Genomic DNA, 20,133 nt, shown 5'->3' with positions numbered 1-20,133 from the left:
AATAGATGATTGCCCATGTACTTTCTTATTGATAATATTTTTAAACCCTTAAGATTAAATGTCAAGATATAATTAAGAGGCAGTAGTCATGTATTTGGGGAAGCTATTTTTAGTTAGCCTGAAGAAATACTTGAAAATGACCTTTAAAAATCAACCTGAAAATCACTTCAGGTTTCAGCAACAGTAAAACTGATACCAATTTTAAGTTAACTACAATCATCAAGAAGAAAAGAGAACAACTAAGTCATAAGAACAATGCTTATTTGAGTATTTCTCATTTCTCAGTTAGATCTTTTAAAGTGAATTCTTCAATTTAAAAAGGACAAGACATTTATTAAACAGCTACAGCAAGACTGAGTAATGAGTCCTTGGGAATACAGAAAGTTTAGCATGAAATTTTTTAAGATGCCAACTTGAAATGACATATTTTACACAGAAGTTCACATCACATGTTTATATGTGAAATTTACATTCATCCTTCCTCATTAAGATATAATTAGCTTCCAGTTCACAAGACTCTCAAAGCAATAGCCAAAAGGTAGAGACCTCATCAGATACTCTATATGTCCCTTTCATTCATCACTCCATTTTCTTCCTTCATCATCTTTATATATTTTAATTAATATTTCACTTTCTCCCTTTGAAAAATGCAAACAGAATGTTTAAAGACAGAGGTGACCAAGACCAGAGTACCAATATGTTATTAAGACAATTTTGATGTACCTACAAAGATTTACCAGTCAAATCCTGGCCTATATATCTTCTACATATTTAATCCGATTAATAGCGTGGTACAAAAAGAATGTCAGTATTTAAGTATACTGCATGGCAATTGCTGTATCTGTTGTTTGTTTGGAGTTTGGATTAGAGAAGCATCCTGTATATAACAATCTCCTATCATCTGAAAGCATCAAAATGAAAGCAAGGCTTCCATGTACAGTTCTATGGTTGATGCAATGCCCAACTCTAGAGAAGTACACATAACTGATGTGTGAGAAGGTTTCTGAGGCCACATCGGGCTCCAGGGGAAAGACTGCCATGATTAAACAGAAGAGAAACTTGATACCTGGAGCACAAATTTGCTATCCTTTATATGTGGAAAAAGTGGAGAAGGAAATGGCAACCGACTCCAGTATTCTTGCCTGGAGAATCCCTTGGACAGAGGAGGCTGGTGGGCCACACACAGTCCAGAGGGTTGCAAAGAGTCGGACATGACTGAGTGACCTAGCACACCACGTGGGAAGAGCACCGATTTTTCAAGATTTGCAAACACAGGATCAAATCCCCATGACTGACTTTGGACAAGTTACTTAACCTCTCTGAACAGGTTTATGCATGTGTAAAAGAGATTTTTTTTAAAAGGCCCTGCAACAAGACTAAGGTTCAATGAAATAACATAGTCAAAGCACCTGGTTACCAGATAACAGTCTAATTAAGTTTTAAAAACACATTTAAAAAAATTATTTATTTACTTTGCTGCTTCAGGTCTTGGTTGCTGCATATAGGCTTCTCTCTAGTTGGGGTGCTCGGGCTTAGTTGCCCTACAGAGCATGGGATCTCAGTTCCATGACCAGGGATGGAACCCTATGCCCCCTGCACTGGAAGATGGGTTCTTAACACTGGACTACCATAGAAGTCAGGAAAGGTCAAAAGGAGACACCACAGGTGCCACCTCCTCACTGGAATCCACCTTGGTTGAGTAACGCATGTGCCACCAGGAAAGACCGTGAGTCAGAATGATTGGCCAGAGACAACCAATAAACTAATCCCTTCACCATAAAACCCAAAACTGTGAGCCATGTGGCACAGCACTTCTCCTGGATTCCCTTATGCTCATGCTCTCTGCTAGGGCACCTCTTCTCAGTAAAGTCTCTTGTGTTGTCAGCAAAAAAAAAAAAAAAAAAAATATATATATATATATATTCTTTAATAAAGTAAATAAAACACCTTTCAAGGTTTACAAATCTTTCTTAGAACACAACTTTCAAGCTACTTGTACCTTCTCTAACTAGAAATCCATAAGTTAAACACATCACTTATCACCTTCTAAAAATTAACTTTTGTATGATAGGTAGTGTCAGAATCACTGGAGGAAAACGAGCTATGAGCTGGTAGTCAAGCAATTTTCTGAACCTTATTTCCTCATCTTTAAAATACAGAGTTAAATGGGATGTCCATTAGATCCTGTGATGCAATTCTACGGAGTATATCTCTAAATAGACAACAAGAAAAAGATATCAATTATAACTGCTTTCTAGCCTTAACAGATTTGTGCATATATTATTATATGTATTCCTTTCTCATTTTCAGAAGTATAAGGAGATTATGAGTAATGAATATTGAAAAGTTTTAAACCTCTATTATTAACACCCTTATGAAAGCATCATCAAAGGTTATATTTCAAAAGTGGAGAGTTTATTTGTATATTAACATTTTAGATTTTTATTATTTTGAATGCCTAATTTCAAGAATACGTTAACTGCCCTGATTGAGCCTTGAGAGACTAATCATCTCTGTCATATCTAAAGCTCAAATTCATTAAGAAAAAAAAAATAAAAGAGAATAGAGTTGACCAGCTAAATAAAACATCAGTGTTAAAAAAATAAAACAGAAATAGACACCAGTAGGAAAAACACTACATAAATCTATTTATTTTGCTTACACCATAAAAAGCAAAACTCATTAGAAGCTCATTAGAAAGCATTTGTATTTACATTTTATATTAGTCAAAATATACCTTAAAATACCCATGTGCATTATTTCTCTGTCCCAGCCAAAATGAAGTGCCCAGGGGCAAGTCTGTGGAAGGCTTTTCCACAACTCTTTCATATATTCTACAATAAAAAAAACATCAGATAAGTGATATGCATTAACCGTTACTTCTTAGACTCTTCTGTTTCCTGAACTGAGAACACTTCACTTACTTATTACAGTCGATATGTAAAATCAAGTGCGAGGCACTGATGGCTAAGGAGAGCTTGTGCCACTTATCATCAGCCAAAATGTAAGGAAACACTTCTGTGTGAGGGTGGTGGCTGCCGGAGCGGTAGTGAAGTCTGACTTCATTCCGATGGCCACTGCTTTCCAGTTCCAGGTACCTGCACAGAGAAGAATTACATGGGGCCCACTGAAAACAAAGTTCAAAAAAGATGGACATGACTACTGTCTCCAGAAAGATGGGATAGACATACTTTTCCTATTCCTCCCAGTAAGTACAACTAAACAGTATATCATAAAACATGCAATAAGAAGAATCTGAGAGATGGAAAAAAAAAAAAACATTAGGGAACTCAGGGCCCAAGTAACAAAAGAGTGGTCAGTGTACTGGGTATTCTTTTTGCCTCATATATCTCAGTCTTGGAACTGAAGAAATCAGTAACTTGAAAATAGCAATGGATGTGGACAAAACAATTCCTCCCAAAAGCCTACTTGTGTTAGCTAAAATACCAAAAAAAGGAGAAGCCCGTAAAGAGAAACATTTTTAGAGAACAACCACTCTATTCCAGCCAAGCATCACAGGAAAAGCTATGACTCTATCCCTAAACATGTCAGCAAAGGCTAAGTGATAGATTTCCAGTCTTTTGAGGTAGGAATCATGTGAGCAACACCTCTGCCAGAGTGGTGTCAGCAAAAGCCAAGGAGAGAGAGCCAAGAATTTAAACCCTATCAGCCAAGGTTAATGAGATGAACCATGGCATCAGTGGAGACCATGTTCCATCCCTAGTAACAAAGCATACTGCCCTCTCAGAGGAGGCCTAGTGGGAGTCAGAATTTTCATCATCACCCAGCAGTAATGACAGCATCCTTACCACTGTGTCTGGTAGAGACCCTGGGGAGAGGTGGAGATTCCACTTTCCCATCCAGAAATAATAAAAGTACTGCCTCAACTGTCAACTGAAGGCAAGTAGGGAACCTGGATTTCTAATTCCACCTGGAAGTAACAAGATGACACCCACTCAGCCTCTGCCAAAGCAGTGTCAGAGAAAACCTGATAAAATATGGAGCTTAAATGAGATCCAAGTCTCAGAACATTATACAAAAATAACCAGGTTTCAATCCAAGTTTGGAAATATGATACAGAAATATCCAGGCTTCAATCAAAAATCAATGTCATACCAAGATTCAGAAAGATCTCAAATACAATGAAAAAAGACAATCAATAGATATCAACACCACAAGACAATAGAGATGTTAAAATAATTGACAAATATTTTAAATAAGCATTGATAAAAAAAGAGCAACTACAAACATTTCAATACACTTGCAACAAATGAAAAAAGAAGAAGAAGAAGCCTCAGCAAAGAAATAGAAGCACCAAATAAAGAAGAACCAAGAAAATTTTAAAACTGAAAAAATACAATAACTGAAATAAAAAGCTCAAGAGATGGGCTAAACAGCAAAAATGGAGGGGATCAAAAAAGAATCAGGTAATTAGAAGATAGAACAAAAATTATCCAATCTTAACAGTAGAGAGAAAATAGACTAAAAAGAAAAGATCAGTCTCAGAGACCTGGGAGACTAAAACAAAAGCTCTAACATTTTTATAATTGGAGTTCATGGAAGAGGAGAAAGAAGGTGAAATTGAAAAGTACTTGAAGAAATGATGGCTGAAAACTCTCCACATTTGGTAAGAGATATAAACTCACCGATTCAAGAACCTGTGCAAACCCCAAACAAGATAAACTCAAAGAAATACTGATCGTAACTAAACTTCTGAAAACTAAACATAAAGAAAAAAACATCGAAAGTAGTGAGAAAAAAAATTGACAATTATGTATAGAAAAAAAAATTAGAATGGTCATGAATTCCCTAAAATAAACAATGAAAGCCAGAAGGAAGTGGCAAAGTATTATTCATGTGAAGAAAGAAAAAACTATTAGCCTAGAATTATATACCCAACAAAATTATCTTTCAGAAATAAAAAGAAATCAAGGCATTCTCACATTAAGAACAGGATAACTGAATCAACTTTTAAACATATGCATGTTATGTTTAAAGTGCCTAATGGACAGTCAAGAGGACATGCAGGGAGGACAGCTAGATCCACAAGTCTGAGATGAAGACAGGTTCATATGGAGACAGGAATTGGGAGTCATAGACATATAAACTATATTGAAAGCCATGAAGGCACTGGGATTACCTAGGGAATTATAACAGGTGAATGAGGAGAAGGGGACAACAGAGGATGAGAAGGCTGGATGGCATCAGTCGGTGGATGTCGGTGGATGGATATGAGTATGAGTAAACTCCGGGAGTTGGTGATGGACAGGGAGGCCTGGCATGCTGCGGTTCATGGGGTCACAAAGAGTCGGACACGACTGAGCGACTGAACTGTACTGAACTGAATGACACATTAACATTTTGAGGAAGAACTAGCAAAGGAAACCAAAGGCTGGTGAGAGTAGAGAAGAAAAAAAGTGAGAATCCTGTCACTGTCACTAAAAACCCGATAAAATACCAACTATCCATCGGTTGCAAAGAGTCGGACATGACTGGATGACTGAGCAACCACAACATACACTCATAGGGGAATCCATCCATATTCTGGAACATTATACCACCCTCTGAAAGAACAAAATTCTGACATGAACAAGGCCATAGTTAATTATTAATTATATTAATAAAAGCTCTATAGGATCTCATTTAGCTTGACAAAACTGTGTGTATATGGAGGGAAAAAAAAATCAAGGAAGATATATGCCAAAATGTTAACAGTAGTTACCTCAGGGGAGTACAATTGGGGGGAAAGGATGTGAAGAATCTCTCAAATATTTTTATAACCCTGAAGTTTCTCCTTCTTCTGTAATGTAATACTTGCTTACACACATATATAGTAAAATTCTATGTTAAGATAAAAAAATAAGTATTCAAGTATATAAAATATGTGTAGAAATTATTAAAGATAAATAAAACACCAACTTGTTTGGTTTTTGATACAGAAGAAACCAGAGAGTCCTTTCTATCTTGTTATTTGGAAACAAGTATTCATTATTTAATCAACTCGACTGGTGAATTCTATAATGATAGATAGGTGTTTGCAGTTTAAAAGAAAATAACATCAGCAAACACATGGCCCTGTTGTTATATACCTTCTGTTCTTTTACACATAGAGGCAAGAACTCTACCACTGCTGTTGGTCTGGTCTCCTCCTCTAGAAACTACTGGCACCTGTATTGAATTCCTAAACTTGAGACACTAAAATTATCCTTAATAGCAGAGGCTGACACTATGCTCCACAAACAAGAACAACCCTTAAGAAATTAAATATTTTACCAAAACTTACATTTTTATCTGCATCATACACTCAAGGTTTTAATGAAATAGATATGTAATACACACAAAAAAATATAGTGAAGATAAAAATATATGAAAAATGATATGAAACAGATGTGTGTCTGGCATGTGGTGAGTATTTAATAAATATTATTAATTTGCAAAACTGCACCTATCCTCCATTTGGCGGCATCTAAGTGGGAAGCCCTACTCCCAACTCCCACCACCTCAGCAGATCAGTGTGGTTAAACACGCAAATCCTAAAGCCTGACCTCCAGTTCACATCCTGGTAGCCCTCCTGGCAACAGTAAGCTATTCCATCTCTCTGTGCCTCATCTAGTTACTCAGCTAGAAAACAAGGATACTAACTGCACTTGTCTCAAAGGATTTCCATGAGGACTGGGATGAGTCAGTTTAAGAAATCACTCAGAACACTACTCAGCACACACAAAACACATTGGTTATGTTTTTCATTTCAAAAAGTAATTAGCCTCCAATTAAATCAATTTAAAAAAAAGTAAAGGTCAAATCCTCCCTCTTCCTCCCTGTGGTACAGCCAGGGACAGTCCTATGACACATCCTAGCAATCTGACACTCTTCCTTGGGAGTGGGAGTCTGGATGAAGCACAGCGAGGAAGAGAGGGAGGAGAGACTCCTGCACTGCAGTGGGACACAGCATCCCAGTCGCTACATTAAGGTCACTGCACCTTGCTTCCTGTTTGCTGGCCTGCCAGGGCACCTTTGCTTATTGCCTGCTCCAAATTCTGGCACCTCAGCTTCCCATCAGTTCTGTAAACTGCCCTCCCTACCCGCCACCTCCAAACTCACCTTACAAGCAAGAACTTCTACTAGTACATTATAACTGTGGCATGGGGAAAATACATAATTGGAATAAAATGTATTAACATTTTTAATAGCAACTGAGTGCTAGAATTATGTATGATATTTAACTTTCTTTGTATTGTGCTTTATTTTCCCTCTTACATTTAATGAGCATTTACTGCCTTACATTAAAATCACATTTTAAATTCTAAGAAGATAATTTGTCACATTTCAACATACCATGTCTCCCTGATTTGTCATTCATAATTTGGAGAGGTAACTAAAATCAGAAATAAAGTTCACCCTTTATAATAATTTATGCCCTTGTTAATCAAATATCCTTTGCAATGGCAGAAATATAAACTAAGATTAGGCTATGGAGAAATAGGCAACAGTGGCAGGACATCATTCATTTTAAGAATCTCCTTCATAACTCAAGATCAAAGGATAAAAATAAGGTCATGTCTCAACTGACAAAGAGGTTACACACAACATGAAATGAGAATTTTTTTGCCGCCTTAAATTAACACCTAAATAGACAAATGATCAGATTATCTCAATACATTAAGCTACAACTCAGTTATAAATTAGTTACCTGAAGAAAAGCCACAAGCACTTCTAGTGTCAACTATATTATTAGTGTGGTTCATGAATGGTACAATTGCAAAGGACTGATGTGCACAGGATTTGGAACTGAAAACCCAGATCCACCTCTTACTACTACCCATGACCTGACCACTCACCACCTCAGTTCCCTCATCTGTAAAATTCAGTGGCATAATCCATATCAAGTGTGGCGTCAAAAACAAAGAACTCAATAAATGATAACTATTTTTATTTTCTATCAATAGTCCCAATTAGGCATCATTTATAAAGTCTAGCCTTTTATAACCAATTCTGTAAATAGCAAGCAATTTGAATATATTTTAAAAATATTTTTATTGGGACAAAATTCTCTAACATAAAATTCAGCTTGAAAGCATACAATTTTTAGTTGAAAAAAATGCAGAAATCACAAGGTATATGTTGCAGATAAAAAACAGAAGATGAATCCACTCTCATAGAAACTGAGTTGACAGTACTGGTATTATGGGGGTCTCTAAGGACTTCCCCGGTGGCTCAGTGGTAAAGAATCTGCCTGCAAAGCAGGAGATGTGTGTTCGATCCCTGTGTTAGGAAGATCCCCTGGAGTAGGAAATGGCAACCTACTCCAGTATTCTTGCCTGGAAAATCCCATGGAGAGAGGAGGCCAGTGGGCTACAGTCAACCGGGTTGCAAAATAGTTGGACGCAACTTAGAGACCAACCAACAACATCATCCAAATTTAACTTAAATAGTATAACCAGTAAAAATGATACATGAAGTCCAGTGGTAGAGCCAAAATTATTTTAAATTAGGCAGCTGTGTTCATTTATCAGAACGAAAAAGGCGGTTTCACCTCACCTCTCCCAATGATTTCCTCAAGTACTGAGTGAAATGGAAGAGTTGGGAGTAAAATGTGTACCTTTTGACATCCTTCATTAGAATCATGTTGATGCTATTTTTGTTAGTTTTTAATGGTGTTTGGTCATCCACAAGGCAGTATAATCCAGCAAAGACTTCAGAGTCTAAATCCTGTCTCCATAGTTCACAATTGGACAAGTAAAAAATCTCCAACCCTCAGTTTCCTTCCCTATCAAACAGGGGTCATAAAAGTTGTGGTTTTATATGGTCATTTTGAAAATGAAATAAGGTATAAGTATTTAACTTACACAGTTTCTGAAAAAGCACTCCATATATGTCATGATTATGATTTATATTTCCTATGACATATTTATGCATGTTATCTAAACATCAGCAAATTTTCAGGGCTGAAGTTAACTTAAATATGAATATCAGATAGAAAATTTTGATGAGAATCTAGCCAAATAAAGGTATCTGAATTTCATCTATGATATTCCCATTTGGGTCATTCAATTTGTTTGAATTGACCCAGTAATCAATAATTCATCACTTCCTAAGGCCAATCATTTCATTTTTATAAAATAAAGACCTTCCTTATATTGAAACACAAAGGGAAGATAGTTTTTAAACTAAGATTTATTCATTCATTTATTTCAGCAAATATTTACTATGGACACTGAGAATATGCCAATGAATAAGGCCAAATAACACTGAGGCTTGAAGAGTCTCAATAATAAACACATTATTAGCTGAAAATTAAGTTTAGCCATTTCAAAACTAAAAATACTACTACTATAAAAGTCCTGCTGCAAGAAGAGCAATGTAGCTAGATCCGTGAGGGTAACAAAGCTACTTCATGAATAATATAGCTAGAAGCCAAAATTATATCACCAGGGAAAGTGCTGTAGCAAATGGAATTGATTCATGATTGAAGCCCTGGCATCAAACATGATGGCTTGAATAAAAACCTCACCATATTAGTACCCCACAGAACTGAGTTTACAATAAAATAAAAGAGAAAATGGCCATGCATGAAATGGGGGTAATTTGTTACTACTAATGATGAGAGGAGCATGACACAAAAAAAATGCTAGGGAACAACACTTTGAGCTATAATTCTGGAGGGGAGGAGAATTTTGTGGCATCATGTGTATTTTGAAAGAATCACTTTGCGAAAGGTCTTATACAAGAATAGAGAAAGAATAGATATGATAAAGCACTGATAATAAGTGGGTACTCAGTTCACAGCACAGGTGTCTACAAAAATCAAGGAGTTGAACAGTTGCTGGATAAGGGGTAATGACTGAATGCTGGGCCCTCTCAAAACCTCCATTCACTTAGTTGTGAGTGAGACCAACCTGGTGGAAATTAGTGAAATCCTGGAGAAAAAGGGTTCAAAGAAGGGGCAAACTCAAAAAAGATGAGTCTTCCCCACTTTATCAAGAATGAACTCAGGAACACACTGTTGCAAGGCTGAGGAAGATCAACTGGGAAATATGGACTCCTTTGATGATCAAAAATGTACACATGCAAGTGTGTCAAAAATTTGGCTTACAGATTTTACAAAGGGTTCACAATCCCACGAGGTCCATTCATAGACTCCAAGCTGAGAATATGGTTACTTGTAAAAGATTTGAAAACCTGATTCTATACATGTATACAACTTTTATGATATAAAATAATTGTTTATAATTATACAAAAACTCGGAAGATACATAAAACACAAAGAAAATTAAGATCTCTAATGGTCTTGCTGGCAAGAGATGACCAATATTAATATTTTTGTGTGTATCTTTTGTAGTCTTTGTCTTTTAATCACACTGTGAACATCTTTCCAAGTCAATAAAGTCACATCCTCTTTAATAAAACCATGGTATTTCATAGTATAGCTGTGCCATGATCTATTTAATATCCAATTTCCAATTATGGTTTCCAGCTTTTCACTCTTAATAAAAAATATTTCAGTACATGTTTCTTTGTAAACCTGCTACAGTTATTACAAATAAAATTGCTGATTCAAGTAGCATACACATTTCAAAGGGATTTGTTATATTCATTCACCACTAACTCATTTATTCATCCAACAAATATTTTCTGAATGCCTATTTGTCCTACGCTCTGTTTTAGGTCCTGGGGAAACACAAGTAAACCAAAGAGATAAAGGATGAGATGTATGCAGAGAGTAACACGAAAATTTACAATACCATATGTAAATAGTTAGACAATGGAAATTTGCTGTATGACTCCAGGAACTTAAACAGGGGCTCTGTGACCATCTAGAAGGTTGAGATGGGAAGGGAGATGGAAGGGAGGTTCGGGAGGGAGGGGCATGGGTGTACCTATGGCTGATTCTTGTTGATGTATGACAGAAAACCACAAAATTCTGTAAAGCTAATATCTTTCAATTAAAAAAATCAAGTGAAAATAATGAATAAATAAAGGGAAGCTTACCAAGAAAAAAAAAATACTAGTCCTCATTACATTTATATTAAAACAAATTAAATTAACAAAATATACCAAATAAGTAGGCTGCATGGTGATAAAAAATCTATGAAGAAAATTAAAGTAGAAGAGGATAAGGACTATGGTAAGATGATATTTTAAACAGGATGTTCAAGCAAAGCCTCATTGAAAAAGTGACATCTAGTGAAACCCGGAAGAAGAATGGTGACCGGGAGGCAGGAGCCTGCCTGGCAAATCAAGGAATGTCACTGACGCCTGTGTGGCTAGAGGGGAAAGAGGTAGAGTCAAAATAATACAAAATTAGATCAAAAAGGCATAGATCTCAGAGAGGCAGACCATTTAGGGCCTTAGTGTCTAATAAATAAGTTTGCCTAGCATAGATAGAATGGAGAAGGCAATGGCACCCCACTCCAGTACTCTTGCCTGGAAAATTCCACGGATGGAGGAGCCTGGTAGGCTGCAGTCCATGGGGTCGCGAACAGTCGGACACGACTGAGCGACTTCCCTTTCACTTTTCATTTTCATGCATTGGAGAAGGAAATGGCAACCCACTCCAGTGTTCTTGCCTGGAGAGTCCCAGGGACCGGGGAGCCTGGTGGGCTGCTGTCTATGGGGTCGCACAGAGTCGGACACAACTGAAGTGACTTAGCAGCAGCAGCAGCATAGATAGAAAACAATAAGAGGTTTTTTATTTTTTTAAGAGGGTTTTTTTAAATATATTTATTTTTAATTGATTGATGATTGTTTTACAATATAAGTTTGATTTCTAGAGAGGTTTTTAAAATTGATTTTAATATAATCAGTTTGGCTGCAGTGTCTAGAATAAACTATGTGGATGGTGGGAGGCCACATGGGTTAAGTCAAGGGTACATTGGACCAGGGAAGGTGGTGAAAATGGTGAAGAGATTTTCTTAGGATTAAATGTGCAGTATGAGAGAAATCAAGAAACAGTTTCAAGTTTTTAGCCTGAACAACTAGAAAAAAGAAGCTACTATTTACTGGGATGGGGAACACTGAATGAAGAGTAAGTTTAAGCAAGAAGATAACAAGTTTGAATTCTGACATGGCACAGCTTGATATTCCAACTTATCCAAGTGAAGACGCAGGTGGGCTGTTCCATATACAAGTCTGGAGCTCAAGGGCAAAGGTCAAAACAAGAGAAAATTAAGAATCCACTATTACATAGAGATGGGACTTAAAGCCCTTAGAATGAGAATTCATTTAATTCACTTAGGAATTAAATGAATATGGGGAAGAAGTCTGGACATCAAGCCTTAGAATATAGATCTACATCCAGATGTCAGAGATGTGAAGAGGAAGGAGTTAGGAAGTAAAACCAGAAAAGTGGGAGCTCAAGAAAAGAGTTTGAAAGGACAGAATAATCAAATTGCAATAGATTAAGGACTCCGAAGTGAAGAATATATTTTTCAACAAGGACATCAGTAGGAACCTTGACAAGTACATTTTCAGTGAAGCAGAAAGTCAGAGCCTCATTAGAGTGGGTTCAATAAAGAATGAGAGGAGAGAGAACTAGAGAAACCAAAGTGAAACAAAGGAGCAGTAGTTGAATAGGTTTGGCTTGCTGCTCTAGCTTTGGCTTGCTGCTGAGACTATAAATATTGTGGCGTATTTATATGCTTGTGGAAATAGCCAATAGAGAGGGTACAAGCAATAGTGCAAAATAGTGCAAAAGAATACTACTTTTGCAATTGTGCAAAAGTAATAGTGCAAAATAGTGAAGTAATGCCCTGAGTGGAAACACAATTTAAAATGCAGTTGGCATGCTGGCCTTTGTCAGGGTTATGAACATTAAACCTAAAAAGAAGGAGAATTATAACTAAAATCATCCCACAAACATTACTCCAGTCTCAGATGGATAGATCTGAATTATTTTGAATACTTTAAGGATGAAGAACAGCAATCTTTCACAAATTCTTCCAGAGATTACCAAAAAGGGAACACATCCTAGCACATTTTATGAAGCAAAAACTAGACAAAGACATTACAACAAAGGGAAACTACAAATCAATTTATTTCATAAGAATATATAAGAAGCCTAAACAAACTTTACTTGATGTTTTTAATTGATGCTTTTGAACTGTGGTGTTGGAGAAGACTCTTGAAAGTCCCTTGAACTGCAAGGAGATCAAACTAGTCAATCCTAAGGGAAATCAGTCCTGAATATTCATTGAAAGGACTGATGCTGAAGCTAGAGCTCCAATACTGTGGCCACCTTATGCAAAGAACTGACTCATTAGAAAAGACCCTGATTCTGGGAAAGATTGAGGGGGAAGAGAAGGGGACAACAGAGGATGAGATGGTTGGATCACATCACCAACTTGATGGACATGAGTTTGAGCAAGCTCTGGGAATTCGTGATGGATAGGGAAGCCTGGCGTGCTGCAGTCCATGGGGTCAGACACAACTGAGGGACTGAACTGAACTGAAACAAACATTAGCAAATATAATCTAGTGATACAAAAAACCTGGAGGGTTTACACTACCATATGTAAATTATTATAAAACAACAGTAGTTAAAACTGCAAAGTTGGCACATGAGTAGAAACATGGACTGATGGAAACATACAGATAATTGCCTTCTCCAATTTAAAAACAGGCTCATATATATCAGGTTCAGTGGATTATAGCAAAGGTGACTGCAATTCTAAAAGAATATAATTGTTCTTTTAAAAAACTAGGGAGCATCACTTAGACATTCATACAAGAAAAAGATCTTTTCAGTGATTTCCAACTTATATTTATGACCTATGAGTATGGGACATGTCAATAAAATCCCCACTTGCTGAAAACTCAAGGCATCTGTTTGGAGACTGGATTCATTCCATTCCACTCCTGATGGCATCTCCAAAGCTTTTCTGCTTCTAGTCCTTGCTCCAAGATAGAGATGTTAATGATATTAGAAGGGAAGTTAGAAATATGTGTGTGCATGCTAAATCACTTCAGTTGTGTCCAACTCTGCAATCCCATTGACTGTAGCTCACCAGGCTCCTCAGTCCATGATATTCTCCAGGCAAGAATACTAGAGTGGGTTGCCATGCCCTCCTCCAGGAGATCTTCCCAACCCAGGAATTGAACCCCACATCTCTTGTGTCTCCTGCATTGACAAGTGGGTTCTTTACCACTAGTGCCACCTGGGAAGCCCAGTTACAAGTATAAACCTTTACTAAGTCACCAAGAGAGCTTATACTGAAGTATGGTAGTTTGAGAAAGGGTCACCCTTTCCTGCTTTCTAAGACCTTTCCAATTCACTGTATGTGCTTGCTCAGTCACTTTAGCCTTGTCCAACTCTCTACAACTCTATGGATCATAGCCAGCCCAGCTTCTCTGTCCATGCGGATTCTCCAGTCAAGAATACTGGATAGGTTGCCATGCCCTTCTCCAAGTGACTTTCCTGACCCAGGGATAGAACCCATGTCTCCAGCATTTCCAGCATTGCAGGCAGATTCTTTACTGCTGAGCCACCAGGGAAGCCCCTTTCCAACTCTCTATCCCTTTATAATATATAACATTGCTCTAATATCAGAAATGGTCACACTTTTATTACAACTCGGATCAACATGTTGGACAAGAAAATTTAAAGATTTGGTCGTTTAAATATAAGCCACTAGTTCTTTAGAAAGACTTTGAGGAGGGGTGTGTCTGTGTGTGTGCACATGTACACAAGTGTGTATTTAATAGCTTTGTGTATTTAACATTAAGTAATGAAATACATTTGGTTCCAAGGGATTTATTAATTGAGATATCACTTCATTTGAATTCAAGGATGCTATTGAAGAAATATTTTAAAAGACCTATATAAAACATGAATTTCATTTTCAACTGAGTATACATAATTCTACTTCTGTAGAAACAAACTGGAGTATATTATCCCTAGATCTGAGAAACCATCTGTGATGAGTGTTAATGGTCAGATTCAGTTCAGTTTAGTCGCTCAGTCTTGTCTGACTATTTGCGATCCCATGAATCACAGCATGGCAGGCCTCCCTGTCCATCACCAACCACTGGAGTTTACCCAAACTCATGTCCATCGAGTTGGTGATGCCATCCAACCATCTCATCCTCTGTCGTCCCCTTCTCTTCCTGCCCTCAATCTTTCCCAGCATCAGGGTCTTTTCAAATTAGTCAGCTCTTCACATCAGGTGGCCAAAGTATTGGAGTTTCAGCTTCAACATCAGTCCTTCCAATGAACACTCAGGACTGATCTTTAGGATGGACTGGTTGGATCTCCTTGCAGTCCAAGGGACTCTCAAGAGTCTTCTCCAATACCAGAGTTCAAAAGCATCAATTCCTCGGTGCTCAGCTTTCTTTATAGTCCAACTCTCACATCCATACATGACTACAGGAAAAACCATAGCTTTGACTAGATGGATCTTTGTTGGCAAAGTAATGTCTCTGCTTTTTATATATGCATCTAGGTTGATCATAGCTTTTCTTCCAGGGAACAAGGGTCTTTTAAATTCAAGGCTGCAATCACCATCTGCAGTGATTTTGGAGCCCAGAAAAATAAAGTCAGCCACTGTGTCCACTATTTCTCCATCTATTTGCCATGAAGTGATGGGCCTAGACGGAGAAGGCAATAGCACCCCACTCCAGTACTCTTGCCTGGAAAATCCCATGGATGAAGGAGCCTGGTAGGCTGCAGTCCATGGGGTCACTGAGGGTTGGACACTACTGAGCGACTTCACTTTCACTTTTCACTTTCATGCATTGGAAAAGGAAATGGCAACCCACTCCAGTGTTCTTGCCTGGAGAATCCCAGGGATGGGAGAGCCTGGTGGGCTGCCATCTATGGGGTCACACAGAGTCGGACATGACTGAAGTGACTTAGCAGCAGCAGCAGCAGTAGATGGGACCAGATGCCATGATCTTAGTTTTCTGAATGTTGAGCTTTAAGCCAACTTTTTCAGTCTCCTTTTTCACGTTCATCAAGAGGCTTTTTAGTTCCTCTTCACTTTCTGCCATAAGGGTGGTGTCATTTGCATATCTGAGGTTATTGATATTTCTCCCAGCAATCTTGATTCCAGCTTGTGCTTCTTCCAGCCCAGCGTTTCTCATAATGTAGTCTGCATATAAGTTAAATAAGCAAAGTCACAATAGACAGCCTTTGCGTACTCCTTTTCCTATTTGGAACCAGTCTGTTGTTCCATGTCCAGTTCTAACTGTTGCTTCTTGACCTGCATACAGGTTTCTCAAGAGGCAGGTCAGGTGGTCTGGTATTCCCATCCCTTTAAGAATTTTCCACAGTTCATTGTGATAGAAACAGTCAAAGGCTTTGGCATAGTCAATAAAGCAGAAATAGATGTTTTTATGGAACTCTCTTGCTTTTTTGATAATCCAGAGGATATTGGCAATTTGATCTCTGGTTCCTCTGCCTTTTCTAAAACCAGCTTGAACATCTGGAAGTTCATGGTTCATATATTGCTGAAGCCTGACTTGAAGAATTTTGAGCATTACTTTACTAGCGTGTGAGATGAGTCCAATTGTGTGGTACTTTGAGCATTTTTGAGCATTGCCTTTCTTTGGGATTGGAATGAAAATGGACCTTTTCCAGTCCTGTGGCCACTGCTAAGTTTTCCAGATTTGCTTACATATTGAGTGTAGCACTTTCATAGCACCATCTTTCAGGATTTGAAAATAGCTCAACTGGAATTCCATCACCTCCACTAGCTTTGTTCATAGTGATGCTTCCTAAAGCCCACTTGACTTCACATTCCAGGATGTCTGGCTCTAGGTGAGTGGTCACACCATCGTGATTATCTGGGTCATGAAGATCCTTTTTGTACAGTTCTTCTATGTATTCTTGCCACCTCAATATCTTCTGCTTCTGTTAGGTCCATACCATTTCTGTCTTTTATTGAGCCCATCTTTGCATGAAATGTTCCCTTGGTATCTCTAATTTTCTTGAGGAGATCTCTAGTCTTTCCCATTCTATTGTTTTCCTCTATTTCTTGAAGTGATCACTGAAGAAGGCTTTCTTATCTCTCCTTGCTATTCTTTGGAACTCTGCATTCAAATGGGTATATCTTTCCTTTTCTCCTTTGCTTTTGGCTTCTCTTCTTTTCACAGCTATTTGTAAGGCCTCCTTAGACAGCCATTTTGTTTTTTTGCATTTCTTTTTCCTGGGGATGGTCTTGATCCCTGTCTCCTGTACATGTCACAAACCTCTGTCCATTGTTCATCAGGCACTCTGTCTATCAGATCTAGTCCCTTAAATCTATTTCTCAGTTCCACTGTATAATCATAAGGGACTGGATTTAGGTCAAGCAGGTTTGAAAAAATATAGAAATTACATTTTATACATCAAATTCTCACAACATCCACTTTGAGTTGAAAGGATCTAAAAATATATACACTTAGAAAAGTAGAGCATAGTCAGGAAGGGAATAATACACTCATTGAGGAATCATTAGTTACTTGATCCTTTAGTATATAAGACACTATGAACTTAATTTTACTTTAAAAAGTCCATTATGCATCATTTTTTAACTTCAATTTCTTAAGTCAAGGTTTTCTGTGAAAAAAATGACAAAACATCGCACAGTTAAACATCTGTTCTGAATGTAGTTTAACCTGTGAGAATGACTTAAATCAGCTCCGCGTGAAGGAAAGAACTTGGTGATCTCTTAAAATCCATATATGTTTATGTAAATAAATTAAACATCATTATAGTTTTGTATGAATTGGGATTTATCTGTGTGTGTTCATGTATAATATCAAGAGAATAAAGCAATGGTCTCTTCACTTTCCAGATACTTAAGTGGCTTTTCAAGTGAAATAAGGTGTGCATGCAATAGTACTATCTCAAAGTATAAATAAATAATATTTTTGGATGAAAATTATATTCTCAAGGTGGTAACTTTTCCTCTTCACCTTCACCTAAAACAATGATTCATGATGCTTTTAGGAATACATCCATCCGGAGTGACTAAGTGACTCCCACAGACCCTCAATGCCCTTTGATTCCAGGAAGTATTTTATCCCATTTCAAATTTTCCTCTTAAGTTAACATTTTGCTTTGCTAAGGTTCTAAAAAATCAATAGGAGCTCTTTAGGCCAACAGAGGTTGGCCCATGTAGGAATTTCCGGCGGCTCTGTATGTAACACGTTCTGAAACTACGGGCACACAATAAAGGGGAAGCACTGATGCGTGTAAGATGGCTAGAAGTTCTAGGCAGGCTGTATCTGAAAGAAAGGAATTAGTCACATGGGAGAGTAAGCTGTCAACACCGCAGCATCTGTTTTCTGACATGCTTCATGGGTCATCTTGTCTCCTCTATTGTTCGGAATAAATAAGAACCAAGGAAGAAGGCAACAGGATTCATGGGTCACCCACTGAGGTGACATCTTGCTCTCAGTGAGCCTATTACTTTAAGTGTTCCCAACTGAAATGGGTACCGGACTCCCCCTAACTATAGAAAATATATCCAATCTGGCCCCAGTTCTATTTCGGAAAGGCCAAAAAGGTAGGAATCTTAGTTTTAATTTTTAGCCCAAGCTTTTATGGAGAGGCAATTTAAAAAATGAAAAGACAAAATGTTTTCCCAATCATGCAGACCACAACAACTTTTTTAATACTATATCAACTTCAACAAGCCATGATGATGCTGGTGAAATAAAGAAATAAATTTTAAGGGAGAAAATTTCTGGATAAAAATTCTTGCTATAACAAAAAGTTCAATGGAAGAAAAATACATGATTGCTGTCTTCAAAAGCAATAGAAAGCAAGAGTATTAACCCTGTCAAAGGAGCATTGACTTGTATACACTACCATGCATAAAACTGATAGCTACTGGGAAGGTGCTACATAACACAGAGAGCCCAGTCTGGTGCTCTGTGATGACCTAGAGGGATGGGATGGGAGGGGGCTAAAGAGGCAGAAGATATATATATAGAGAGAGAGCTATGGCTGATTAGAATTGTTGTGTAGCAGAAATCAGCACAACATTGTAAAGCAACTATCCAGCAATTTAAAAAAATAGAATTCTTGGGTTTTAAGGAAGTAGAAAGGCCATGGTGCTGCTCTAAAACAAACAGAGAAAGAAGCTGTAAAGATAGTGGTTATAGGAGAATGGGCTCTGATGCCTGGCAGCCTGGTTCAAATGTTGATTCTGCCACTTATTATAACCTTGGACTTGAGACTTAACCTCTCAAGGCTCCATTTCCTTATCTGGAAAATATATTAAGAATGGTATCTACCTCCAAGACTGTGATGCACATTTAATGAGATTCATCCATGTAAAGTGCTTAGAGGACAATATGACACCAGGTAAAAACCTAATAAAGTGTTAAGCCTTATAATACAGAGAAAACATTTCAATGAATCTAAGAAAACATCCAGCTACCACACAACCAGATATAAGCAGATGCTCTGCACATCTCATTCAGTCATTCCTCAAACATCTACCAGCCATCTTTACAGCAGCACCATAGTAGGCACAGAGAATACTGGGGAAAAACAGACAAAGTCCAGGTCCTCAAAGAAGTTCCCATTTCATCATTTTCCTGAATCTATACTTCCTTGGATGATGAATTGCTATAACTGTAGGGCTTCCTTTTTCATGTCTAGAATTTTTATATTTCTGCCAAATCTTTATTTTATATGGCCAGACATTTTATACTGTCCTATTACTCCACACTGGGCTTCCCAGGTGGCTCAGCAATAAAAGAATCCACCTGCCAAGCAAGACATGTAGGTTCAGTCCCTGGTCAGGATATCCCCTGGAGAAGGAAATGGCAACCCACTTCACTATTCTTGCCTGGGAAATCCCATGGACAGAGCAGCTTGGTGGGCTACCATCCATGGGGTTGCAAAACACTCAAAAATGACTTAGTGACTAAAAAACAACTTTACATTATCAAGTCTAGTTAGAAATGGGGAACTTAATAATAAACACATCTTTTCTTAATGTGATTGAATAAAACTCCTGCAATAGACCTTGAATTCTGACATGCATTTTTAACCTATTAGAAATGTCAAACAATGAAAATCCAATAACTAGATGTCATAGAAACTTATTTCCATCAAAATTTGCCTGAAAATGTATCTTATATACACTCAGATCTTGTTCTTACAAAGGTCTTTTTAGTTCAATAAATGCAATCCTGTATATA

General features: G+C 37.6%; 1 protein-coding gene across 3 annotated transcripts in view; it reads right to left on the bottom strand.

The window, feature by feature from the left end:
- The window catches only part of NELL2 (neural EGFL like 2), a 460,086-nt gene that overhangs the window by 289,233 nt on the left and 150,720 nt on the right, over window positions 1-20,133 (bottom strand). For all 3 annotated transcript variants that reach the window (XM_061416377.1, XM_061416378.1, XM_061416379.1), the window contains 2 exons: window positions 2,925-3,098; window positions 2,738-2,834 (listed from right to left, as the gene is read on the bottom strand). In XM_061416377.1, coding sequence (XP_061272361.1) covers window positions 2,738-2,834; window positions 2,925-3,098 — 271 coding nt within the window. The remainder of the gene's footprint in view (window positions 1-2,737; window positions 2,835-2,924; window positions 3,099-20,133) is intronic.

This window comes from Bos javanicus, chromosome 5 (assembly GCF_032452875.1).
Source record: "Bos javanicus breed banteng chromosome 5, ARS-OSU_banteng_1.0, whole genome shotgun sequence".
NCBI classification, from domain to species: Eukaryota; Metazoa; Chordata; class Mammalia; order Artiodactyla; family Bovidae; genus Bos; species Bos javanicus.
Note: the sequence above shows the minus strand (reverse complement) of the source record. Positions and strands in the feature narration are given on the sequence as shown.